The sequence below is a fragment of the Stegostoma tigrinum genome, chromosome 18, assembly GCF_030684315.1.
Source record: "Stegostoma tigrinum isolate sSteTig4 chromosome 18, sSteTig4.hap1, whole genome shotgun sequence".
Lineage (NCBI taxonomy): Eukaryota > Metazoa > Chordata > Chondrichthyes > Orectolobiformes > Stegostomatidae > Stegostoma > Stegostoma tigrinum.
The window spans coordinates 10,312,800-10,340,733 of NC_081371.1; the positions used below are offsets into that span (position 1 = coordinate 10,312,800).

A 27,934-nucleotide genomic window follows, 5' to 3' on the forward strand; every position below is an offset into this window, starting at 1 on the left:
GCTCCTCCAATTTATCCACATAAGTGAAGTTCCTCAAACCTGAAGCCATTCTCACAAGTCTCTTCTGTATCCTCTATTTGATGCCTTCACATTCTTCCTGAAGTGGCGTGCCTTGGATTAGACACAATACTCCAATTGAGACAAATGAAGTTCCGTGAATTTGCATTCCCTAGACTGTAACAGGCTGTGGTTGAACCAGTGCTAGATACAAGTTAACATAACACCTTTGCTTTTGTACTGTATGCCCTAGACAGCTCTTATAGCACAATGGTAGGTGACCTTACCCCAAGCCAAGAAATCTCAGCTCAAGTCCCATCTGTCTTATCGTAATAGGTCCACACAAGGTGATTAGAAATTGAGAATTAATGCGGTGGTGGCTCTAACTCTAGGCCAGAAGACCTGGATCTAAGTCCTACTTGCTTCAGAGACATGTATAAACATACCTGAAGAAGTTGATTAAAAATATTTACTCCATTCACTCTACTGATGAAGTCTAGGATTTCATATTGTTTATTCATTTTACTCTCAACTAATCCTACCACCTTCTGAGATGTTTGCACAGAAGCATCACCTGCTCAAATAATTTAAGTAACTTAAGCTCAATTTGCACATCCTTCATTATGGATAAAATTAGTTAAAATATCATTATCATGACAATAAGCCCAATTTCTTCATCTCACCACCTCCCACCTCTCCAATGGTCACAAAGTCATCCCCTCTCACTCAAATATTGGCCACCAGAACCAGGACAAATTGTCCCAAAGTTTATTTCTTAACATGTTGGTCACCCTGTTTGCAATATTGGCTTGGAAGCTTGGCCAGTGTTGTGGGATCCAATTTGCACTCATTGAATTTAAAATCAAGGTAGAAGAACATTTTTTTTTGCAGCTTACAGGCACTTAAAAGTCCCTTGTCTTGATTCAGTAAATTTCACTTGGATTGCATTGATATCACACGTGGACACTCTACCCCGAACCTTCCCGATGAACGAACATTTATAACATGGTTCTGTAGGTGGATTCATTCAGCATTAAAATTGCTTGTATTGTAGCTACCCTTTAGTTGTAACCCTCAGAAGGATAATTAACTTCTCAAGCAATGTTCAATTTCCTGTCTGTATGTCTGCTGACTTAAATTTAACAATTAGTTCTGATGTACAGTAGACTTTAAATTTTGGACCTTTACCAAGTGGAAATGCACGTGACTCAATAAGCATTAAGATAGAAGGCACTAATCTCACCAGTCTTTGCTGTTTTGAACTGCAATTTCAGTAGATTGAACAACATTATTCTAACCAACCGTGTCACCCAGTCTCCATTCCTCATCTGTGGGGAACAAAATAATTTGAAACCAACTTCGACATTAAATTGGAAAGCCCCTATCTTTCAGTTCCAAACACAAACTGCTTCGTTCCACTGCCCAAGTAATGAGAATACAACAGCAGGAAAGAGATATTATCAACAAGGGTTCTTTTTTAAATTATTAAACACTATTTTGCAAGACTTCCATCTGTCTGGGTTCTGTTAGGAGTACGACATCTATCAATTACTAATATCGTACTTCTAATTAATCAAAATGCAGATTGACGTTGCATTTTTTATTTATTGAACGTAATGCATTTTAGTGAAACAACTTTGATTATCTTACAATAACATTTTTATTAATTTTATTCATCTACATGTTCCAGTTTTTACATTTATACATCAGTTTGATATTCCTTTACATTATCTGATTCACAATGAGCTCTTGTAACACAGCAAGGACACCTGGTTCTGCAACTGGGCAGGACTATTAATACTCTGCAGTCTGATGACCCCGGCAAGAATTTAATTTTGACAAAAAGACGAGGGGCAATGTCTGCTGTATATAGAAGAAGCATAAACATATGCGCGCGCACACACACACACACACACACACACACACACACACACACACACAGAGGCCTAAAGACTAAAAGCTAAATTGTTACTTGACAAGAAGTCATTAAGAAAACAAATTTGATGTTGCCAATTACTTCATTACATCTATTTCTTACAACCAAAGATAAATGACTTGTTTTGTAATTCAGGGATATATAAAAATATCAGTTCTTCATCTGAACTGTACAATATATACAGTATTTGCACTGTTAAATTATGATTAACTTTAGTTACTAAATCCTACATTTTAAATACCAACATTTTTCTTTGAAAGTACGCATTGCAGCTACTTTAATGCTTGGAATATTCAAAATTGGGAAGCAGATTTGCACCCACTTAGTCTCCAGCCTGGCTTTCATTATTGCCCACTGATCATTCAGCAACTTTTGCTTTGCTTTACATACTCATTGCAAATACCTTAATATAAATGAACATTTAACATTATTATAAAAGCACCAATAAAGACATATTAAAATGGTTACAAAGTTAAAAGCTGTTAAGACCAGTTAAAACTTTCTCAAAGTGTAAACTCAGCAGTATGAAGTTCCATGTTGTACTGGTTGACTGAAGAATTATATGGTGTTTGCTCGGAGATGGGGGTGGGGGTCTGAGCTGCTGTTGCAACGTCGCCTTTTACATACATGTTCTATGTATCTATGTATCACTACGGACAGTGACAGTACAATGTTTCTTTTCCTAAAATGTGGCTCACCAAGTATCTTTCCAGTTGTTACTGCCTGTGTTGGCATGGGAAGAATTTGCCATTCATAACCAACCTGTTTTGTGACATAATGTATGCACCTTCCTTGACCATCAAGTCCTGAAATGGGGCACAAACCTGGACACTCCGGCTAACAGACAGGGATGTTACCCACTCCGCTGCTTATTAGTAGGTAGTACATGAAAATACAGAAATGAGTGCACTGCTACAAGCGTAAATAATAGTGTGTTTATCCACATGTGCTGTGTCAGTCACACTTGGCCTTAAAGTACAATAGTAGCAGTTTCAACACCAACAAACTTTGTCTCTGGATGTTCTGTAGTTTCAAATGAACTTATAGGTTGCTTCCACTAGACATTTAGTGACACCATCTGAATTCACAGAGTAGCAAGCTGGAAAGGCTCCTTGCAGATTTGGTTCATGCTAAATCTGTCCTAGGAAATGATGCAATTTTTCCCTTTGTGCCCCTTTTTCTTTTTGGATTTGGTGGTCCGTGATCCAACACCAGAACTCGGTAGCACTGATGACGGCCCTGCAAGATCATCCGTATAATACAGGTATCGTTGCGCCCTGGGCTGTGGGATCGGTTGCCCAAGGAAATAACCTTCTTCTTCTGAATCAGAGGAGGAAGAGGAGCAGGTTGAGCACCAGGAGTCATCATCCTCAGCATACAAGCCAAGAAATTTGTCCACGACTCGGTTCTGGAGGGCGTAGTCCGAGTTATGACTGTACTGCCCGTACAATTCCTGGCTTTGAATGTATGCTTGTCTTTGCTGTGAGATTTGGGCTTGGGTTAATTTTTCACAATCCTCCGGAGAGTACACACAAGGCCTTTCTCGTGGACTCCTCCTCTCCGTCACCAGATGGAGGGCATTGTCAGAACGGGACTTCCTGCTCCTGCGCCGGCGGTGATGGCGCCTATCGCTGTGGCCGTCAAAATTGTACGCACGCCGACGGGTTCTCTCGCTCATTGGAGGCTGCCGGATTCCGACCTCCTCGTAACTCCTGTTGTCAATGACGTCATCAGAAAACTTAACCTGCTGGGGCCTTGACTGAGACTTTGACCTTCTTAGCATTGGGTTGCAGATGGGCTTTTGCTTCTCTTCTGGTGCCATGACCTGACAGAGATCAGAGGTCAAACTCTTCAGGGATTCCGTGCTGCGGTGGCGCATTGAGGAGTTCATTGTCCCCATGTTACTCATTTTCTCACAGTCATTCTCAATTTCTTGGAAATCCTGGAGACCAAATACGGACGACCGTTGCTGGTTATCTCCATCTACCGAAGCGCCTAGTAAAAGAAAAATGAGGAAGGATAAGTAACTTTAATTGTTGTTTGGAAAATATTACTATGTTCCAAAACTGAAGGATTTGTTTAATCAATTCATTTACGAAATTTTAGCTTCTTTTCCCCTCTCCAAAGCACAATATAACACTCATCGCTGCATTATATCTATCCAGTCATGCTATTAACATTGCCATTGCATGGCATGCATAAAATGTGCTGGAATCTCAGTGTGGCAATTTAAACCAGTTTTCAGTGTGACTTGGAACTAATCAGTTTGCAGCAAAGTTCAAAACGTGGAAAACCCCGACAGAGAGTTTTTGCTTGAAAGCTTTGTATTTGTACAAAATCCTTCACGGGCATAGGCTGTCCCTAAGCACATTATAGTCTATGAATACTTTTAAAGTGTAGTCAATGTTGAAAAATAGGAAACAGGACAGTCAAGCAGCATCAGAGAAGCAGGATGGCTGACATGTTGAGCCATTTTCTGAAGGAGGGTCTAGGCCTGAAACATCAGTCTTCCTGCTCCTCTGATGCTGCTTGGCCTGCTGTGTTCATCCAGCTCCACACCTCGTCATGTCAGATTCTACAGCATCTGCAGTTCCTACTGTCTCTGAAACAGGACAAACAATTTGAGCTCCTACACTGACTCCTACACCCTTGTGCGGCGTGCGTTAAGTATCTTCAAAGATATTACATTTTGTCAAGTTATTGTTGTCAACATACTGGGTACAAATAAATTTGATCAACATACAGAGCAAGGCAATGGTGCATGATATAACTGTTGAACTCAAGACGATTAAAAGTGTTGTCTTACTTAGAAAGTAAATTTCAGTTCAACTTCTTGATTACAGAGTAAAAACTGAAAGAACTGCAGATGCTGTAAATCAGGAACTAAAACAAAGTTGCTGGAAAAGCTCAGCAGGTCTGGCAGCATCTGCGAAGGGAAAAAAAACGAGAGAGTTAATGTTTCGGGTCTGGTGACCCTTCTTCAGAACCGGCCTGAGGAAGCGTCACCAGACCCAAAATATTAACTCTTTTTTTCCTTCACAGATGCTGCCAGACCTGCTGAGCTGTTCCAGCAACTCTGTTTTTGTACTTGATTGCAGAATTTTTAGAAACATTTCTTCCAAGATACTTGCAACCAAGTGGCCACAATTCTTACAATTAATACGTAAATTCATTTTCTAAAATGATAAATATCTGTCAATTTTGATACTAGTTATTAAGATGTCCAGAGTTTGGTACCTGTGATATTAGACAGGGCTAAAGAGTCCACAGAATCTCGAACACTTTGTTCAACTGGCTTTAACTCATTCGTGAGGCATTCCAGCGAATCTTCGTACCACTGGTTTTGGTCATGATTGTAGGCCACTGCACCATCATCAATGTCAAGTTCTTGAATCTTGCGACTGCTGGCAGGTCCTGGGTGGCTCCCATAGGCGGAGTCTCCTAGATTATCCTGGGATTGTGCCCAGTACATGTTGGATTCATACTTCGTACTTACCAGGCCCTGACCATTACGGCCATTCAGTTCCATCTTACTTTTGGCTTCGCTGTCTGATATCCAGTGCTTGGCGTCTTCGCTGAACTGCTGAAAGATGCCCCGGTTGCCAAACTTAAGCAGTAGCTGGGTCATGTAGTCGTCGTGCTCGGCCCACTCTTCATGTTCCTCAGCTGCGTCAGCCTCGACCCGGCCGTTCCAAAAACGATTGTTGCTGAGACTCGCAGCTGGGCTGCCGAGGCTGAGGGCATCCATTTGCTGAGATAACGGGTCGTCGCTCCTGCCAGAGGGGTCGGGGCATTTGTAATTGACAGCAGGCGAAAGCAGCAACGACTGCCTGCACTGGTCTGCCGACTTGCTGCTTTTTCCCAGTCGCACACTCCTCCTAGACTCTCTTGACCGCGCGGATTGGAACGCAGAGTCGGAGGAGTCCGAGGCATGGACGTCTTCACCCAGGCTGCAGGATTTCGAACAGAAAATCTGACCTTGTTTTGGGAGGAAAGGGCATCCCAGAAGCGAAGCCCTGCACTGGGCACAGCAAAAGCATTGGTCGGTGGCATGCCAATGTTGCCCATCGTACGTCATCTGTGCATGGTCAACTCCTGCAGTTAAACAAAACTCCACTTAGACAAAAGCAGTACGCAACTTGACATCATTTGTTCTTTTAACTCGAGTCTACACTTATGAATTGGTACCTACATACTGACAATGGGAAGGTGATGGCCTAGTGGTATCATAGCTGGACTGTTGACCCTGGTTCAAATCCTGCCATATCAGGGGGCAGAATTTGAATTCAGTGGAAGTCTGGAATTAAGAATCGACTGATGACCAAGAATCCATTCCTCATTGTCAGAAAAACCCATCTGGTTCATCCAAGGACCCTTATGGAAAGAAATTGCCGTCTTCACCTAGTCTGGCCTACATGTGACTCCAGACCCTACATGAAGTCTGGGTCAGAGTTAGGTTTTCTATGTGAGCTTTCCAAATCTGTTGCCCCTCGTCCATTCACAAGGATTTAATTTTGAACCGCTTGTCTGGTCAGCCCTTTGGTATATCTTGGGAATAGGTCCAGAGACGGCAGAAGACAGCTAATGGAGTTCTGTGGTTTGGACAAAGCTGACTTATCTGCTGGCAGCTGGTTGTTTAGATTGCAGCATGCTCCCCTTGGCTCAGTGACTGCTATGCTGGCCAGTTATATTTCCATGGGGTTCTTCACCAAGCCTTCTTTGCATCATAATCATAATCAAGGAGTCTACTGGACAAGGAGTTCAGCTGCGAAGTTAAATTGATATCCTTTAGCCAGTTTTATTCTCATGTGACTATCTCAAGTCTGCTGCAGTTATCCCATCCAATGGAGTCTGAAGTCAATAACGTGGACAATGTAAAGGAGTTGACACTATCACAGTTTGATTTCTGATCCTATCCTTTTGTTTTCTGACAACCATCCATCGACTTATAGATCGGACTGGTTATGTACAAAGAATGCACACATTTAAATCATAGCATCTCTACAGAGTGGAAGTGGGCCCTTTGGCCCATCGAGTCTACACTGACTCGCCGAGGAGCATCCCACCCAGACTCACCCCCCCATCCTATCCCTGCCTTTCCCACCCTGACACTATGGGCAATTTAATATGGCCAGTCTACCTAAACTGCCCACCTTTGGGCTATGGGGCGAAACCAGAGCACCCAGAAGGAACCCACACAGACACAGGGAGAACATGCAAACTCCGCACAGACAGTTGCCCGAGGATGGAGTTGAACCCAGGTCGGCGCTGTGAGGCAGCAGTGCTAACCAGTGAACCACCATGCTGCCCAGGCTAAGTTTGTGTCTGTGATGAAGTTTCACCTAACCCTTTTGATTGTCAGTTGTTAAAAAATATCTCATTCATTGCACGAAAAACAAATAACATGTGGATATACTTTAAAAGAAACTAGGTTTTCACACTTGCAGCTGAGCATTTTACAATAAAAGTAAAACTGGATTACCGATATGATCCCCACATGCTTCGCAATATTCTGCGTATAGACTCTCGAAGCAACCACAACAGTATGGGCGCCCATCCTTCATAATATATCTTTGGCCACCCAGAACAGTTTCACATTCAAAACAGCAGAAGTGCTTCATGTGCCAGTGACGGCCTTCAGCTTCTGTGCATTCATCGGCAAAAATAATCTGAAATTCCAGAAGAACGCTTTGTTAGGTGAGTATTCAAATCCCCGCAAGGATCTCTGCAGTTCATATTTAAACTGAAATGCAAATAAATATTCTGGTCTTTGAAGGCCAAGACTAGAAAAGTCCACAGTGTCGCTTTTGTAAGTCCTTAGAAACTACATTAAGATTACATAAAAGTTTTCTGCTAACTTTGAGCTAGATGTTAGTCTGAGGATGGAATGAATACAGTATTCCGCTGGATTGCACACTTGAATCACAGCTAGGATTTAATAACTATTAGTTTCTGTGTATATAACCTATAAAATGTATATTTGTAGATTGTCCCAAGAGAACAGCATGTTCATTCATAGTTGTGTGTGCTCCTATATTTTTAGTGCCTCACCATTGGCAACTAAGCCTTAAAAGGTCTGGACTCATGCTTTGGCAATTTCTTACCTCTCTCCTCTAAGATATTGCTTAAAATCCTCCTGTTTGTGTATGTTTTTGGTCACTTGTTCAAATATACAAAACATTTTTCTTCAATAACACTGTGTTTGGGATGATATTAGGTTCTGTCTAACTGCAAGTTACTGGGGTTGTTCTCGCGAAATGACTCCCCGCCGACTTCCCCTCTCCCACTAGCATTTAAATGGCACGGCAGAAAGATAAACAGTGCTTGAATTTAAATAGCACTTTGTTTTGAAATGCTGTTGACAATTAGTTACGTTAGTTGGAATACAGTACTCTCGCCATGTTTAGCTGTGTCCCTGTTGGTTATTCTCTTGCCTCCAAGTTAGAAGGTGAGAATTCCAAAAGTTCAGCCGAAGAACAGTAGTGAGTGAGTGCTGCATTGTCTGAGATACTATCTTTCAGATGACATGTTGGTCAAAGCTCTAACAGTTCTCTCAAGTAAAATTTTGAAGCAGAGGAGTGGGAGAGTTGTCTCTGGTCTCCTGGCCAATATTTACTCTTGCAATCAAAATCATATAAAAAATTACAAATAAAAGCAAAGTACTGCAGTTGCTGAAGATTTGAAATAAAAACTGAAAGTGCTGAAGAGACTCAGCTGGTCTGATGGCATCTTTGGAAAGAAAACAGATTTAGCATTTCAAGTCTGACAGGACAGTTCTGAGGAAGGGTCACTGGACCTGAAATGTTAACTCTGATTTTTCCTTCACAGATGCTGCCAGACCTGCTGAGCTTTTCCAGAAATTTAGGTATTGTTTCCTGACAGGAGTCTTCTTTGGAAAAAAAATTACTACATTGCTATTGTATTGCTGTGAGGTACAAATTGCTGCCTTTCCTACAGTACAATAGTGACTGCACTCAAAATGTACAGCTTTGCAAGACAATGGGGTACCACATGGTTGTCTCTCTTCCTTGTTATAGGCTAATGAAATAGTCGATCTGTGCCCACAACTTTTCACAGAGTGAGATAAAATTGTTTCAGAGATAGTAGGAACTGCAGATGCTGGAGAATCTGAGATAACAAGGTGTAGAGTTGGATGAACACAGCAGGCCAAGCAGCATCAGAGGAGCAGGAAGGCTCATGTTTTGGGCCTAGACCCTTTTTTCTGAAGAAGGGTCTAGGCCCGAAAGGTCAGCCTTCCTGCTCCTATGATGCTGCTTGGCCTGCTGTGTTCATCCAGCTCTACACCTTGTTGTCTCAGAGTGAGATAAAATATATGTTTTTATTCCCCCTCTGGGATTGGGGGGGAACAGCAACATTCCCTCCTCTTTTAAATCACCCATGAAAACTGTCAAAGTGAAGCATTTTTCTATTCACCTGTGGAACACGACTGGTCAGGATTTAATTGCCTATTCCTAGTTGCCCTTGAGAAGGTGATGGTGAGCTGCTTTCTTGAACCGTTGCAGTCCACATGCTATTACAGGTATTGTATTACATTATATATGTATAGCTAAGCCACACAAACTAGTAAGATCCCAGGATCAAGAGTACTGTCTGTCGAGTGGATAAGTATGCTATACTCTCAGTCAGTTCCCCTAATTAATCCATGGGAATAGCTACCAGCAGCTTTCACTGGTTAGTTCAGTTGGCTGGATGGTTGGTTTGCAATGCCAATACCGCCATCTGAGGTTAACGTGAAGGATTCCCCTTCTCAGCCTTTCCCATCACCCGAGGTGTGGTGACTGTCAGGTTAAACCACCACTAGTCATCTCTCTCTCTCTCTCTCTCTCTCTCTCTCTCTAATGAGAGAGCAGCCCTTGCAGTCTAGTAGGGCTATGGCCACTTCCATCTTGAAAAATGACAGTAAAATATTTTGCGCTGTTCTGAACTTGGGAAAGGCACTATACAAATGTAAGTTGGTCTCTCTCTTAAACACAGACAATGCTCCACTTTAAACACTACATACTGTATCTCCTAATCACTGTAGAAAGAAGACCGTTTCTAAGGACAGTCACTGAGCAGTACATTGGTAAATCAGTAATTTGGTTAAATACACCTTCTCTCACCTCATCACAGGCTGAGCAGCGGGGTTTCAGGAGTTCAGCGTGATGCCTGCCGCAGTGAATTTTCTGGTCTTGGTAAAAGTAGATGAGGTCAACAAGGAGCTCCTGGCAGGTTGAGCAGATAAAGCATGCAGGGTGCCAACAAACGGCAGAACCAGCTCTGGAGGCGAATATTGCAACTTCACCTCCTTTTACCTTCTCCTCACACTGAAAGACACAATTGGGAAGGTGGGGGTTAGGTAGTAGGGTTTAAAAGGTGTAAATTAAAATCCGCACTCGCGTTCACGCCCCTGCAATATTATATGAACACAGATTCAATTATCTGAGAAAACCTATTGTGAAAAAAAAGGTGAGAATGAACACTAAGTCATGGCCCAAAGTAAACACAGAACATGACTTGTCCAAAGTCAAATCAGCAGGCTTATCAGAATTGTTGAGACCATTCTTCTGTTATCACAGCCATTTCAATAAGAGAATTGGCCATCATTCAGGTGTTTACAAACATCAAAAGGTTTTATACCAAAACTAACTACCTTTAAAGCCTGTTTACAGTATCCACAGGGCCCCAAAACTATTCTTCAGATCTGCAACTTTGAAGATTCAACCACACACCTAATTCCACCCTGGTTTTGAATGGAATTCAAAGCTCCTACAGGCACATTAAATGGCTCACTCTGTGCAGAAGGGCAAGACAGAGAGTATAGGATGAGAAATGCCTGTTCTCCAATATGTTGTTAAATGCTCATTAATTAGTGTAATGTGTCTATGGGCTTCTTATTAAACTTGTTGTTCAAAAGGAATAATAGTCAATGGTCGCAGTTAGGATTGCATGAGCCACACAATGCTCAGTGTTTTCATACAAGTAAAAATTAAGCAGGTTGCTCTAGTCGGATATGCCTCCTTCAGTAAACACAGCAGTTACATTATTTTTAACAAATAGTCTCCATTTCTGAAGGTGTCTCCTGTCTGCTGGGATACGGATTTACAGTTTTTGAAGGTGCAGTTTGATACTTTGTGTTATCCTGTGGGATCATTAGAGGACAGCTAACTTTGCTCTCATCAGATTTCCACTGCCATGTTTTCCTATCAGAATAGGGATCACAGAACAGAATGGGGGGTGGGGGGGCACAGAGACATATTTTGTTACCTAGTCTTAATTGCCCTGGAGGTTAATGACTTTTGCTTGGTTACTTCAGAGTAAACCACATTGCTGGAAGTCTGGATTCACGTGTAGGCTAGACCAGTTAGGATGGTAGATTTCCCAGTTGAACTGATGGATTTTTACAAAGCTTCATGCAGTTTCATAGCCCCATTACTGAAACTAGCTTTTGATGAAAATGATTTGAAATTTCACCAATTGTCACACTAGGATTTGAACTCATGTCCTCACAACATTAAGCTGGGCCTCTGAACTCTTAACCTAGTGACATTGTGGCTATGCCATCTCCAGCCCCCAGTGCCAGGAGGAAGAAGTGAAGCACAAAGGGAAGGCAAGTATGATCAATCCTATTAGGAATCTCACTAATAATCCTGAGCTGTTACAATATAATATCAAAATAACATTATTTTCGCTTGTAACTTATCGCAATTTTAGTCATTCATTTTTTTTCCCCCATGTAATTAACTGGCAAAGATCAGAACACATCTCGATTAATAATGGTAACAACATTACAATTTTTTAGTGATCCATGGATATGTGGATGTCAGTTAAGGATAAGATTGTGATCAGCTGTTAGGCATTTGAGATTGGAATGCCTGCAAATGTAATGTTAGGTTGTTCACAATGATCACTTGAACTGGTCAGAACCATACCCATCATAAATCACTGACTTCAAAGAAAGAGAATACAATGCTTGTTTAATTATTGCCTCCTTGTACCTGCTCACAAGCAGTATGCATTTGGACTCTTGGCAGCTGTTTGATAGTTCCTCTACCCAGTGCATCTTTCTTCCTCTGAGCACTGAAGAGCTGCAATTCCTTCCTTTCTTCCTCACTCAGAGATTGGCAGTAACGCACCTAAAAAAAATACAGACAAGTAACTTAAAACCTACATCAATTAAACCAGTTCTGAAGCCTTGAAACGTCATACTAGACCAGTCCCCAATAGGTACACATCAAATGTAGATGAACGAGATCATCATACAATTAACAAACATTGAGACAAATGTATACTGATTAAGGAAATACAGCAAAGATTGCATTAAAGGCAAACTGTGTCCAAATAACTTGCTTGAGCTTTTTGAAGAAGTGATACAGAGGGTGGATGAGGATAATGTTGGTGATGTGACTTCCACGGACTTGCAAAAGGTATTTGATAAAATGCCCCACAATAGGCTTGTCAGAAAAGTTAAAGACCAGGGACTAAAAAGGAGCAACATGAGTATGTAATTGGCTGAGTGATCAGAAACAAAGAAGAGTTGTGTATGGTTGTTTTTTGTCCAGACTGGAGCTTCAAAGTCAGGGTCCTAGGAGTTGGCATGATGGTCTTTGCATTTCTTAACATATTTTTTGATGATCTAGACTTGGATGTTGCTGCTGTTTGTAGCTACTCCTGCCAAGAGGTCTGCTGGCTTAGGGTACCATTCTCGTCAGTTTTGAGCCATTATCACATTTCCAATGTAGCTCATCTACAACTGCCCTATTACATCCAGCATCCAAATACTTTCTATTGCCTTACAATTTGACCTTGAGAAGAGATCTCTATTGACTTGCCGTTTTGAACAAATTGTCAAAATACCGGCACTTTCTTTTCTGTAATGTTGGGGTTTTTTTCTCATCCTTGTACTTTCAAATATCTATTCAGTTGTCTTAATGGTCTTATTTGTGTAAGTTTCAGTACACATCTTAGCATCCACAATTCAAAGTTTTCTACTTACTTCCATGCATCTTTACTTCTTCTCCAGGGATCGAAAGCTTGCATGAAAATAGTTAGAATACAACATCTTATGACATTTTTTGTTTCAGGCTCGATTTTTCTTATTGTTAACACATCCTTCATTTTCACAAGATTACGCTATCTCTTATCTTCTTCTATGCTCTGTATCATAATTGCCACCTTTATTATAATTTGGTCTAAAAAAATAGGCAAACATATACAGTAATTGTAGTGTGACACAATTTGTGTGAATGTTCACACTGAATTCTTCTCGTGCATTCCTAACTACCATTGTTCTTACACTTTTGGCATTCTTACTTAATCCACGTTCCAAACTTTTAAATTTTACTCGATCCACGCAATTTTTCAAGGCATTTCTGTGTCCACCATACCAGCGTGCCACCAGCACACCACAAGTTTGCTATGTTCTTGCCTCCCATTTTACAAAGTGTGTTGTAGAAGGGTGTAAGGGGTCTGAAAGAGTTAATGTTGAGGAGCTCCTTATGCTCAATATGGTGATGTCATAGGACAGGGGAACAGCTTGGAGAGCAGAACAGTAAGACTGAATGTGGAAGTTTCAATAATAATGTCTCACATACCAGTGTAACTTGTAACTAGTTGCTATCATGCAATAATCTATATCTTCTGTTAAGTCAACAGCCTCTTTAGACAATCGGGTCATCACCCTCTACCACACCAAGAATAAAGAATAAAGAACAATACAGACAGAAACAGGCCTTTCAGCCCTCCAGCTCTGCGCCAACACATTCTGCCCTTCCACACAAACTGTCTTCACTTACAGGATCCGTATCCCTCTACTCCCTTCCTCTTCACGTACTTGTTCAGGTATTTCTTGTATGCTGCTATTGTGTATGCTTCCACCACCTCCTCTGGCATCATGTTCCAGGCACTCACCACTCTACGTGAAAAACTGGTCTCGCAGATCTCTTTTAAATGTAACCCCCCCCTTGCACCTTGAGCCTGTGTCCCCTAGTAATTAAACCCTCCACCCTGGGAAAAAGCCTCATACCTTCCACTCTATCTTGCAAATTTCTCAGCAGGTTGCCCCTCAACTTCCTGCGTTCCAGTGAAAACAGACCCAGTCTATCCAATCTTTCTTCATGGCTAAAATCCCCCATACCAGGCAACATCATCATAAAGCTTTCCAGTACCCTTCCCACAGCATCTGCATCTTTCTGGTAGTGTGGTGAGCAGAACTGCATGCAATATTCTAAGTGTGGCCTGAATAAAATTCTATAAAGATGCAGCATAAAACTTGTCTATCCTTCCAGTCAATGCCTCTTCCAATGAAGGCATGCATGCCATATGCCTTTATTTACTACCTTATCTATCCATGCTGCCACCTTCAGTGATCTGTGGACCCGCACACCCAAATCCCTCTTCATGTCAATACTCCTAAAGGTTCTGCCATTCACTGTATAATTTGCACCAGTATGTGACCTTCCAAAATTCATCACCTCACAATTGTCCAGATTAAACTCCATCCGTCAGTATTCTAACTGACCTACATCCTGCTGTATCCTCCTCACAATCAGCAACTCCACCAAACTTTGTATCATTTGCAAACTTACAAATTAGACCAGCTATGTTTTCCGCAAAATCATTTATGTAGAACAGAAGAAAGTCAGGGAGAAGGATGTTGACAGCAAATGTACAGGTAATTCGGCTATAACAACATGTGTTTCGTTAACGTGTATTGGCTGTAACACGATTGATGAACAGCGGAGAGATAGTAGGAACTGCCGATGCTAGGGAATCTGAGATAACATGGTGTGAAGCTGGATGAACACTTGATGCATAGTGGAAGCTGTCTTGAGTAATGCAAATTTTTGCTGGACAGGTATTGCGATTTTCTGTAGCAGTTTCCCTATAATGCAATTTTCTTTTGCGCAAGATCACACAAGAATGCAACTATCACATCATAGGAGTAGTCCCTGGATTGTGCAAAAATATATTACAAAGAAAAATCCATCTCTCTCAGATGGATCTAAGACCATGATGAGTTGTGATATGGATTCATATTATGATGTGGCAGTGCAAGACACCATTTACCTAGAGCATACAAAACACTGGCAGTCAGGGAGATCTGACGATTCCTTGGGCACAGCATTTAAAGAAGGCTGCTTAAAACAGACAGACAGTCAACAGCTGAAAGAGCTGAACATTTAGGAATGTTGAAGAGGACCGCCTCAAAGGCAAAATGCACAAACGACAGTCAAAAGCATTTCATATCTGGTCAGACACAAGAGTGAGCTAGGAGCCCACTGCAGCTAGAACACCACCAGCACCAAGGCTGTTACAGATTGTCGACATGTGATACAATCTGTAGATGTTGTCCTGAATCTAGATTCAATTGAAGTTTGTGAGTGCACACTATGTTCTGGGGGAGTAAATCAAAATCCCTGCTGGACAAAGAAAACATTAGAACAAAGGGTGCAGCTCCCAGACTGAAATACTTGAGATGGAGCATTACTACCAGCGTCAACAGACAACAAAGAAACAACCACAATAAGGAATAGCAAGGCCCACAGAAACAATAGGAAACAAGGTGACAGAACAAGGAATGGCACAAAGTCAGAATTACAGTGGCTACGTGTCAAATTAGAAATCTGAGCAGACAAAACCTATCAAGAAAGTTAGAAGCCGAGCTAAAGGCAAGAGATCCATTAATTAAATGATAGCAGCTGGAAGCATTTGTTTAAACTGCACACAGTGGGACTCATCCAGGGGAAAATGGTTAATGAGAGTGGGATTCAAAATTCAAACTACAGGAAGTAAGATTCATTCAGTAGAACAGTTAAGGAAACAAAAATCGTTTAGTCAAGTCACAATTAATAAGATTCATTCACAGAAGTCATGAAAAAAGAATAATCTATTTTAAGCACAAAAATGTGGGAAATGTGTCAAGTATAGCAGTACTCTCCACTGGAATTAAAAGCCATTAAAGCAAGAAAAAGAAACCATCACGTTAGGAAAACATGGCAACAGAAATACTGTCACCGAGGAAGTTTAATTTCTGAAATGGCTCAAATAGAACCGAATTGGTAACCTTGGAGAAGGCAACATTTTAAGACACAGAGTTGCTTTCAAGTTAGATATGAAGTTGGAAGATTTATAATACACAAGATTCTTCAGAGCACGAGTGCACTTTTGTGTTTGATTTGGACTACTTTTAACATTTTTCTAGCTCACCAAGAAAAGTAACAGATATTATCAATCAAGTTCTGCAAACCTTTGACAATTAATTTAACATAAGAACAAATAAAGTTGTAGACATGCTCGCCAAGCCAATGGGTTTGATCGCAAACGTTTCATCACCCTGCTAGGTAACATTGTCAGTGTGCCTCCAGTAAAGCGTTGGTGTTCTGTTCCACTTGTTATTTATTTGCCTCGGTTTGCTAGGGTAGTTGGTATTACTTCCAGTTCTGTTTGTCTGCAGTACGTACACAGGGTCTAATTTAGTGTGTTTGTGATGGAGTTCCGGTTTGAATACCAGGCCCCCAGAAATTCCCTGGCACGTCTCTGTTTGGCTTGTGCGATTATCAATGTGTCAGCCCCATTGAATTCATGTCCCTCGTTGTCCATGTGTAGTGAGACAAGTGAGAACTGGTCGTGTCTCTTGGTGGCTAGTTGGTGTTCATGTATCTGTACTGTCGGTCTTCTTCCAGTTTGGCCTATGTAGTGTTTCTCAACAGTCCTTGCATGGTATTTTGTATATTACAATGGTTCTGCTGGTTTAGGGTATGGGATCCTTTACAGTCATCAGTAGCTGTTGCAGGGGGCTTGTTGGTTTGTGGGCTACTCTGATACCCAGGAGTCTGAGTAGTCTTGTGGTCATCTCTGAAATGTCCTTGATGTATGGTCGGGTGACTAGTGTGTCTGGTCATGTTGTGCCTTCCTGTTGCGGTCTGTCTCGGAGGTAATGGAGAACTGTGCTTTTCGGGTATCCATTTTTTTGGAAGACTGTGTAAGTGCGCTGATTCTGCTTTGTGTACTTCCTGGTTGCCCTAATGTGTTGTGGCTCATTTAAATAGTGTCCTGATGCAGCTCCATTTGTGGGCTAGTGTAACTGAGTATCTGGTCCGTATGTGTGGTCTTTCTATATACACTAGTCTGGAGTTCACCATTGTTTTTGCGTTATACCATTATGTCCAGGAAGGTTAGTCAGTTGTTCTCTTCTTCTTTCATGAATTTTATCCCCGTAAAGATGTTGTTTATGTGTTGGTGGGTTTCTTTTAGTCTTTTGTGTTTAATAATCACGAAGGTGTCATCTACATATCTGACCCAAAGTTTGGGTTGTATCATGGGGAATGCTGTCTTGTTCTAACCTTTGCATTACTGCTTCTGCAATCAGTCCGGATATTGGGAATCCCACTGGTATTCCGTTGATTTGTTTGTACATGATGTCATTGAAGGTGAAGTGGGTTGTGAGGCACAGATCTAGTAGTTTCAGGTTGGTGGTGTCCTGGGGTGCCGGCTTATCTGATTTGTCCAGCAGTATGGCTGTCATTTCTTTGGTTAGTTTGATGTTTAATGATGTAACTAGTGCTGTTATGTTGAAGGATACTGTTACCTCGTCCTCTTCTATCCTGGGGTCTTTAATGTTGTTGAGGAATTCTTAGGATGAATGATGGAGTGTGTAATGTTGTCCACTAAGTTTTTTGATTTCTGTTGTAGTTCTTTGGCACGTCTCTATGTTGGTGTGCCTGTAAGCAAGACAACAGGTCTGAAGGGGACCCCAGTTTGTGTACCTTGGGGAGTCTGTAGAATCAGATTTTGTTGTATCCCTCTGGCTTCATTTTTCAGTCGTCTGACTTGCTGATATGTCCTCAGTTGTGTAATTTCTTCAGGGTCATCGTAATCTAGTTCCCTGATTGTGGTGTCGGGTCTATTGCCATCTGTAGGTAGGTGACAATATCTACTAGTAGTGTGTTAGCTTTCTCGATGTATTGGGTTCTATTGAGGATTTCTGTCATGTGTCCTTTGTCTACTAGTAAGATAACAGTGTTCCTGTCTTTCTTGAGTCTTTTCAGGGCTTTCCTCTCTTTTGTGTTGAATGTGTTTTACATACCACTTTTGCTCAGTATTGGGACTATTGTCTGTCTGATGGTCTGTTGTACTTCTTCCGTGAGTCCATCGTTCTTCAGCGTTGATTCCAGTGCAGACAGGAAGTCAGTCTTTTGGGTGTCTGGAACTATAATTTGGTCTTCCTACCAACGGTCTTCTCAGTGTCTCTAAGTGACTGGTCAGAGATGTTTTTAAATCTATGAATCTGTGTTGTCCATGTCTTTGATATGGGTGATTTTGGACAGTTTTTCATGAAGGGCTATTCTTTTCTTTGTTCTGGTCCTTTGCTGTTGTATGGTGATGGCTTATTCAAGTGTGAATGTCCATTCCTAGTCAGATGTGATGGAGTAAAAAGAGTTTTTTGGTGTGCAATTTTCCGCTCATATTTGTGGAGTAAGTTGTGGGCATCGTTGATCATAACCCTTATCATTCTGCGGCCGTTCTGTTCAGCTGTTCTCCATGCCTGTGGATTGTTGTCTAGTGGTTTATGCCTTAAGCTTTGTGGCAGTACCTGCTTTCTGAGGCATATGTGCAGTAAGTATAGTTATTCGCGGGTCGTGCTCAGTCAGATGGCATTTGTTTGCCATCTGCGGACCAGTTTGAAGGTGTTACACCCATAGGTGTTTAAAGTTTTCAAGAAGATTTGTAGCTCATACAGATTTAATAGAAGAGGAAGGGGAATGAGGGGGGAGTCCCCAGATAATTTCCTTAAAATGATGACACAGTAGAAAATGCGACCGTGGAACCTTAAAATCACAGCGCATAAGAGACAGAATTGATATTGGAATTGTTGACGAGTCTTTGTCAGATTTATTACAACCAAAAGAAAAGTTGATTCTAGAGAAAGCTATTCAGATAATGAGTGAAGTACGAGTACAGGAACAACACAGATCAATCCTAATATGAGAAGGTCAAAAACTTAGCAGTCAGCATAAACCATTCAGTTCTTAATGCATACAGCCCCTAAATACACACAAAGAAGCCAGTTCAGAAATGAGGACAGACAGTAGATATTAAAAGTCAATGTCAGTACTTTGTAACTAGGAATCTCCATAGTCATGGAGAGTACCCAACTATTAAAAACAATGCTTTATCCACAAAACAATAGACGACTTTTAGAAAATGTGCCAAAGTAGGATACAGCTGCAGGGGGACAAGTTGACAAATAGCCACCCCAATAAAGAAGTCAACAAGACTAAGCAACCAACACTAGAAGAAAAGACACAAAGTATTCGGAGGAGAAATAAGTGATTCTGCCCTATTTTGGCAAGTAAAGGTTTATGTCAATGGGCATCTCACAAATTTTAAACTTGATACAAAGGTGTGGATCACTGTACATCAGACACAGTGTACCTTGCATGCAGAAACACTGTTGCAGTGGTGCAACTACATTGTCCAGGAAGTATAGCGCTTAAAATTAAATCTATGCAATACAAGGGCCATGAAATACAAATACATCACAAACAACAATTCCCACCCTTGAACAGAAATGCATTTTTGAACGGAATCTTAGAAGTAGAAAGAATGCAGAAAAGATTTACCAGGATGTTACCTGGACTGGAAGGTTTGAGTTATAAGGAGAGGCTAGATAGACTGCGACCTTTGTCCCCTGGAGTGTAGGACACTGAAGGGTGTATAGAATCTTGCAAGGCACAGATAAGATAAATAGCCAACAGCTTTTGCCCATGGTAGAGGAGTCTAAAACCAAAGGGCATAAGTTAGGGTAAGCGGGAAGAGATGGAAAATGGTCCAGGCAGTGTGTGTTTTTTTTTACACAGAGGTTGGTGAGTGTCTGGAACAGGCTGCCAGAGGTAGCAGTAGAGGCAAGTACACATTTGGGCAGGCACATGGATGAGACAGGTGTGGAGAGATATGGGCCAACATAGGCAAATGGGACCGGATTAATTGTGAGAACTGGGCAACGTGGACAAGTTGGGCCAAAGGGCCTCTTACCATGCTGTAAACCTCTATGACTCTAAATGGCAGAAAGAGTCAAATTAAGTAAATTCAAGAAACCACCAGTTTTGGAACAATGGATCAAAGAATCTTGGGTCACTGAACAATCAGTGAGAAATTTCACAGGCTTCCTAGGCTCACGGCAGGACTCAAACAGTAGAATCCATTCAAGAAATTTGTTCAATACTATCAGCAAGGTGGAAACCTGCGACAATGCAGGGTTGTGAAAACAGTTTCCACTCTTATTTGCAGCGAAGAGAGTTCAGCCTGCAAAAGTCCATTAAGATTTTGCCAAAACTTAAGTGTTGAGATAGCTATTGAGCAGTATACTCCAGTTGGGTTAATTCATGAAACCATGTCTAACATAATTCAGACTGCATCGTGGCTTGGTGAACAGACAGTGATGACAGACTCAAACCAGATATCAGTTGCAAAAGATACAAGTTCAAACAGAACACTTCATTCCTGTATCTTCCCAGGAAGAAACATCAGTCCTGGTGACGGAGATCATGCATGACTATGAAAATGAACATGTTGGTTTCATGAGCAATAGACCATCTGAAATAAAGATGCACCACATTTTCAACACAGACTTGCCAACAGATTGAGAATAAAAATCTGCTCACACATGTTGAGTATGTGGTTACAATTCCAATTGTATGGAGGCCACCACTGAGGTAAGGCAACCACTGTCCCGAGAAAACTGCCTGGCTTAGAGGGTTAGGATTATCATCGAGTACCTAGCTTTTAACTTTTCTCTCTCGCAGCCAAAACATCAAGCAAAAAGACGCTTTTCATGAATCTATTGGAGTGACTCTGAATTGCAAATCATGAAATATGCATAATGATCTGCAGAGAACTCTCAAATTTCCTGTGTTAATTGCTCCAATTCCACTCCACACTCTCAACAGAGCTTATTGGCAGATACATGGATGAGACAGGTATGGAGGGATATGGAACAAACGGAGGCAAATGGGATGGGATTAATTGTGAAAACTGGGCGACATGGATAGGTTGGGCAAAAGGCTCAATGGAGTAATGTCCAGCATTCCATACTGGTGGTCTATCAAAGTAAATCCTTCAGCTTTTCAATCTGTATAACATTAAACTCACTTGTTCACTTTCCAATTGCAAAAGCTTGGTGTGCAAATTAACTGCCACAGAGATTCCAGCTTCAATCCCCAATCCTGTGGTAAGTCAACTGCTCCCAGCTGGTTTACGCTGAGTGACTGCAACTGGCCTCAGCATCCAGAGCTGGAAAGGAAAACCAAACTAAACAGGGTTCTGATTCTGACCTGTATCCTGTGATATCTGTGGTGCGGTCCACGAGTAACGGGAATAGCGGCTGGCTCTAATGCCCTCCAAACAGTCCACAGACCTACCAACCAACATTGCGTAAAGCTAATTTCGCACAGGACGAATGGCTTAGTACATACGAGAGAAAAGGACACTGGAATCACATGCCAGGTCAAGGCTGGAGGAAAAAAACTGGACAATTATGTGGATAGTTTGCTGTAGAAGTGGGAATGCATAATTCCACTGGAAAAAAACTGGACAAAATTTTATTTTCAAAGTAAAAGTTGCTGTTATTAGACAGTTTCATGGAATCTCTAGTGTGGGGGCATCCACACCAATCCTCTGAAGAGCATGCCACCCAGACCCACCCTATCCCTGCACTTCCCATGGCTAATCCACCTAACCTACACATCCCTGGGCACTGTGGGCAATTTAGCATGGCCAATCCACCTAACCCGCATGTCTTTGAGCTACAGGATGAAACCGCAGCAACCAGAAGAAGCCCACACAGACACGGGGAGAATGTGCAAACACCACACGGACAGCCACCCAAGGCTGGAATTGAACCCGGCTCCCCGGAGCTGAGGGGCAGCAGGACTAACCCACTGAGCAACTGCGCTGCAACTTTCTGCTGAGCATTTCAGTCTCAGAAGGGAGTGTCCTCTGATCATAACTCTCAATAAAATCATTTGTTAAATGGAGATTGTGGACAGAGGAAATCTTCTCATTATTGTTTACAGCACTAACACAAAGTAACTAGTGGAAATCCTATCTCCTCTATACTTTATGATTAATTGTGTTTTTATAGCTCTGTACACAAAAGGCATGTTGTGACAATGCTTCCAAAATGTATACAGTATGAATATTACTGAGGTGCTTCTACAACTTAGTAGATTAGGTTACTAATGCCTGCTTAGAAATTCAAGTTGGATTGAATGGAGAATTTATGCAGTGATATTAGTTCAGCAGCAGTTTCTGATTAAAAGGAGACATGTGAGACGTGATTGCACTTTTCAGAATATTAGCTGGACTAATACAGGCAGCAAGATAAGAGCTGGATTTTAAAGAAAGGCAAAGAGCTCCAACCAAATGACACTTAAATGAATAAAGAAGATAGACTTTAAATAGAAAGGGATAATTGTTAGCAGCCCTTTACAACTTAAACCCCTGGCCAGAAAGCACATATCTGTTTTACTACAAAGCCTGTTGTAAATGTGAATCGCAGGCTGGATTAAAACATGAGCTGTAGCTTATTTATTCAAGAAAGGGCACTCCTTTCTGACAACAAGTTCACAGGAACACAATGCCTCCTTCAAGTCCCAGAATTTCTCTGCTACAGTGCACTCCTGTTTCTCCATCTTTGCCTATAATGATGTTTGGAATTTTAAGCACACGACGACAGTTACAACATGACAGCAAACAGCATAAAAGTGACTAGTGTTAAGAAAGTGATGTGAAATACAACAAATGTAAATGAGAGGAAGAGAATGCACACTAATAAAAGTACAAGGAATGTTTGCTTCAGAACAAATAAGTAAATAATTCAAAGTTTACACATACACATGTTGTGATTTTGGGGATTAACTAACATTCCTGTGACAATTTTAAACATTTTACACAAAATTCTGGTTAATCAATGAGAGGTAAAAAGATGACAAAAAGCGATTTAGTTTCTCACCAATCTCTATGAGTGCCAACTACATGGTACGCAAAATTTGGACTTGTGTTTTTTTAAAGCATGAGTTTTATTACCTCATTATCATGGGGTGGTAGCTGATACAGGAGCTGCTTAATTCTGTGTTTCTCTCCAGGACTGTTGACATAAGGGACCTTGTCTTCTGGCAGGCATGAAAAATACAGCTGTACCTGTATTTGGGGTCAAAGAGAATGAATAAACACACAACTGAAAGTTTACAAAGTCAGTCAAGCAGAAATGCCCCAATGGATAATTTCAACACATCAGCTGCAGGTTTCGTTAATTTCATCTGTCGATTGCTTATCAAACACTGAATGCTTTCAAATGCATCCAGTTAATGATTTTTCTTTAGTAAAACAGAGATTTAGGATTTCTGGGATTGATATGATGTTAAATGGAACAGGAGTCTGACAGGATGTACGTTACATTGACCGTCACTAGGAGCAGAGATCATTAAAACCAGAGAAATTGGATTGCTTCAAATATGACCTGTGGCAGAGAACTGCCATTCTGGGATGGGATATGTGGCAATAATTAACGTATCATAACTTATGCATGGTTAATGTGGTCATTACCCTTCCCTACCCCTCATCATTGCTGCACTAAACAGCTTCAGAAAATACCACATTTCTGTCAGCAATTACCCAAGTTAATGTGTGAAGTTGCCCAAGAAACAAAAACACTGGACAAGAACCCAAAATTTGTCCCGTGGGTTGAGTAGACTTAAAAGAGAAGAGTGTATTCAACTTTCTGATCTCCCACAGGCAAAACTCATCCAAGCAAGTTGACTTCATTGCTTCCATGTGTGCTTCTGGGATGTAGCTGGAGGAAATTCCTTCCAGCTTTGGGTTCCTGCCATAATTTATTAGATGCCAGGTTCAGTGACTGTACAGTCACTAATTTGTTACAGTAGAGCATCTGGTGTGGAGCTATTCCTATCAAAGGTAATGGCTGGAAATTGGAAAAACAACCCGTTGCAGGCTTAATGAGAGCCTAATCTTGAACGGGACCTCTCCAGTTCAACACCTCCCAACTGGGGGTCTCTTACACCAGAAATTTAAGGAGACACCTCCTACGCAAAGTCACAAATCAGCAGTAGTTACTTTAAACAGGTTGAGGGTGATACTATTGTTTTCCCTGTAATTTAAAATGGGATCATTATAATTCTAGACTTTTAATCCAGGTGGAGTTGACAAAAATACTCCGGATACATTTTGTGTCAAGACAGACACTATGCTAGGAGAACAGTTCACATGTTAATGAATGGGAAAAATATGTTACATAAATAATTTTTTCTCCCCACTTTCATTACAATTAATTCCCAAGTGAAACCTATTCTTGAAAGAATGTAACAACACACACAAACACAACTGCTTCTGCTATTAGTGTTAACAAAAAGTTGTCAATGCAGCAAAACACCGGAATCCAACACATAAATCTTCACAGCAGATGACTTGTTTAGCCTCTGCCTTTAATGGAAGTGATCTAATGTGGGACCATTGATTTCAACTACAGCAATTTAATAGTCTTCAGCTGTACTAATAGAAATGGTGATGCTCATGGAAGGAAGACAGTCTGTACGGAAGAACAAAAAGAGCTGGATAACAGATGAGTCTGGGCTGGTGGACATGAGGGAATAGCACTGATTTATAAAAGGTTGGAAAGCAACTCTTGATTGGGAACAAAAAAAACCTCAAAATGCTATTAAAATTGAATCTGGATCTGTACTATCAAACCCACCCAACAAAAGAATCTAACCAAGATTAAAAAAAGATGCTTCCGAGATACTGCATACATGGAACACAAGGGCAGGAAATGACTAAAGGGTCGTTTGAGTCTGCCCGGTCATTCAAAATTACATAGCTAATATTCTACGTCAACTCCACCTCACTTAAAAGATGGTATTGCATTCCCATAGGGCAGGATTACCAGAGGAGAGGTAATCTCATGCAGACTGCCCCTCTGTCCTTTTCTTATGAAAGAGCAGAGCTCCACATGTCTGGTAGGAGATTTTGATCAGGACCACTTCATATTTTCCGTTGCCTCTTGCTGCAGAGCTGTCAGGGAATACAAACAGAGATGGGGTGGAAGTTTGGGGGTGATGGAAATTACTGAATTCTGTGGAAACATGAAGGAACATGAAGGGTCTTGGGGGACATGTAGTTGAGAGAGCCAAGTATGGCATCAGATGAATAGTTGCTTGGGAGTTAGACATTGCATTTATTAGTCTAACTTTTCCTGAGTAACTATTCACTTCATTCCATCAGAACTTTAAATGGATCTTTTGGAGGATTCCATACATAGAGTAATTGCCAAGGACAATTAACTTCCCAGGCAATTCCTGGAGAGTCTGGTATGATGAATACGTGCAAGTCTCAGTAAATGTGGAGCTGGAAAAGCAAAGCAGGTCAGACAGCAGCTGAGGAGCAGGAAAGTCAACATTTCAGTCCAAATGCTGTCTGACTTGCTGTGTTTTTCCAACTCCACATTTATTGACTCTAGCTTCCAGCTTCTGCAGTCTTTACTGTCTCCTGGTCTCCATGTGCAACTCTACTCTAAACTAGAATAGCAATTGGCCACAGTCGTGACATGTTTAAACGTAACAGATGTAACTAGAAACCAATGTTAAATCAGGCTCTTTGTGGCATTTCTCTTCATGGGATTCTAGCAAATTATCTCATTCACTTGACCAAAGCCATCTTCCCACAAAACAGGTGAAGATTTCACTTTTAAGGAAATAAGACAATAAAACCATAAGACACAGGTGCAGACGTTAGGCCGTTTGACCCATCGAGTCTGCTCCACCATTCAATCATGGCTGATGAATTTCTCAACCCCGACCTCCCACTTTCTCCCCATAATCCCTGATCTCTTGACAGTCAAGAATCTATCTATCTCTATCTTAAATATACTCAATGACTTGGCCTACACAGCCCAAGGACAGCTTTGTGTGAGACTCTCTTTTGACACTGACACACTCAGGCCACAATATCACCCATGAATACTCAATCACAAGGCCACAGATAGTAAGAACTGCTGATGCTGGAGTCAGAGATAACACAGTGTGGAGCTGGAGGAGCACAGCAGGCCAGGCATCAGGAAAGTTTACATTTCAGGTCAGGACCCTTCTTCAGAAATGAGGAATCGGAAGGAAGCTCAGAAATAAATAGAGAGAGGAGGGATGGGGCTGGAGAAGATAGGTGGGATGGTGATAGATAAGTGCAGGTCGGCAGTGGTCGGGATTGGTCAGTGGGATGGGTGAGGCAGATAGGTAGGCGGGAAGAGGGACAGGTTGTGTCAAGGAGGCAGGGATGAGAGGGAGGGTTGGTCATGGGATGTGGAGATTTTTAAATTGGTACAATCCACATTTAGGCTCATCCAGTTTGCGGGTGCCGTCATTGTGACACTGGACGAGGACCAGAACGGACATGTCATTCAGGGAGTGGGAGGGGGAGTTGAAATGGTTTGCGACCGGAAGGTGTTGTCATTTGTCGCAAACAGAGCGCAGGTGCTCTACAATGCAGTCTCTGAGCCTCTGCTTGGTCTCACCAATGTAGAGGAGGCCACATCAACAGCAATGGATACAACAGGCCACACTGATGGTGAATGACTGTCTGATGTGGAAGGTTTATTTGGTGCCTTGAATGGAGGTGGGGTGGCATGGTAGAGGTGTAGGGGCAGGTGAAGCACTCCCTGTGGTTGCAGGGAAAGGTGCCAGGGGTGGTGGGGCTGGTGGGGAGTGTGGAGCAGACGAGGGAGTTGCAGAGAGCATGGTCCCTATGAACAGCAGATAGGGGTGGGTTACCTCCATATTCAACGTATCATTCTCCACCACTTCCGCCACCTATAACGCAACCCCACAGCCAAAGATATATTTCCCTCCCCAGCCTTATTTGCCTTTTGTAGGGACCGCTCTATCCCCGACTCCCTCATCCGCTCCACACTCCCCACCAGTCCCACCACCCCCAGCACCTTCCTCTGCAACCGCAGCAAGTGTTATACATGCCCCTACACCTCCATTTAAAGAACCAAACAAACGTTTCACATCAGACAGGGGTTCACCTGCACATTCGTTAATGTGGTCTACTGCATCCGCTGCTCCCGATGTGGCCTCCTCTACTTCGGTGAGTCCAAGCAGAGGCTGGGAGACTACTTTGTAGAGCACCTGCACTCTGTTCGCAACAAACGACACCTTCTGGTTGCAACTCCCCCTCTAACTCCCTGGGTGACATGTCCATCCTGGATCTCCTCCAGTGTCACAATGAGGCCACCCACAAACTGGAGGAGCAGCACCTCATATTCTGCGTCGGGAGCCTACAACCCAATGGCCTACATGTGGATTTTTACCAATTTCAAAAATCTCCCAACCCTCCTTCTCATCCCAACCTCCTTGACCTGACACAACCTGTCCATTTTCTCTCCCACCTATCAGCTCCTCCCACTTCAATGACCAATCCTTAACACTGCCTACTCGCACTCTCCTATCACAATCCCATCTACCTTGCCCAGCCCCACTCCTCCTCTATTTATTTCCGAGCTCCCTTCCCCCTTCCCCATTTCTGAAGAAGGGTCCTGACCCAAAATGTCACCTTTCTGGCTCCTCCAGTACTGCCTGGCCTGCTGTCATCCTCCAGATCCATGCTGTGTTATCTCAATCACAAGGCTAACACTTTGTCTCACGTTAATCCACAATATTGTTGTAGCCATGCCAAAATTCTTTGAACTGCTGATGGTGCATTCTCATCAGTTGCAGCTTTAAGTTGGGTGTGGATATAGTGTAGGTGGTAAGTCTTATATTGCTCCATTAGTGAATTGCTCAATGATTCATAGAATGAATCAATGAGGTCGTGCTGGGTGGCAGATAAAGCACCTGAGAAACTATCAAGGTTAAAGACATGGGCAGCTATCCAAAATTGGTAATATTTTTAAGGTGAAATTTTCTTCAGCACAAAATGCTCTTCAGCCAGGAG

General features: G+C 41.9%; 1 protein-coding gene across 6 annotated transcripts in view; it reads right to left on the reverse strand.

Moving 5' to 3' along the window:
* Nucleotides 1-1,651: 1,651 nt before the first annotated feature.
* prickle1b (prickle homolog 1b) overlaps nt 1,652-27,934 on the reverse strand; it is a 142,716-nt gene continuing 116,433 nt past the window's right edge. For all 6 annotated transcript variants that reach the window (XM_048549484.2, XM_048549489.2, XM_048549490.2 and 3 more), the window contains exons 3-8: nt 23,021-23,134; nt 11,932-12,069; nt 10,057-10,260; nt 7,416-7,602; nt 5,171-6,028; nt 1,652-3,928 (exon numbers count right to left, since the gene is read on the reverse strand). In XM_048549484.2, the coding sequence (XP_048405441.1) occupies nt 3,075-3,928; nt 5,171-6,028; nt 7,416-7,602; nt 10,057-10,260; nt 11,932-12,069; nt 23,021-23,134 (2,355 nt within the window). In that variant the 3' untranslated portion in view covers nt 1,652-3,074. The remainder of the gene's footprint in view (nt 3,929-5,170; nt 6,029-7,415; nt 7,603-10,056; nt 10,261-11,931; nt 12,070-23,020; nt 23,135-27,934) is intronic.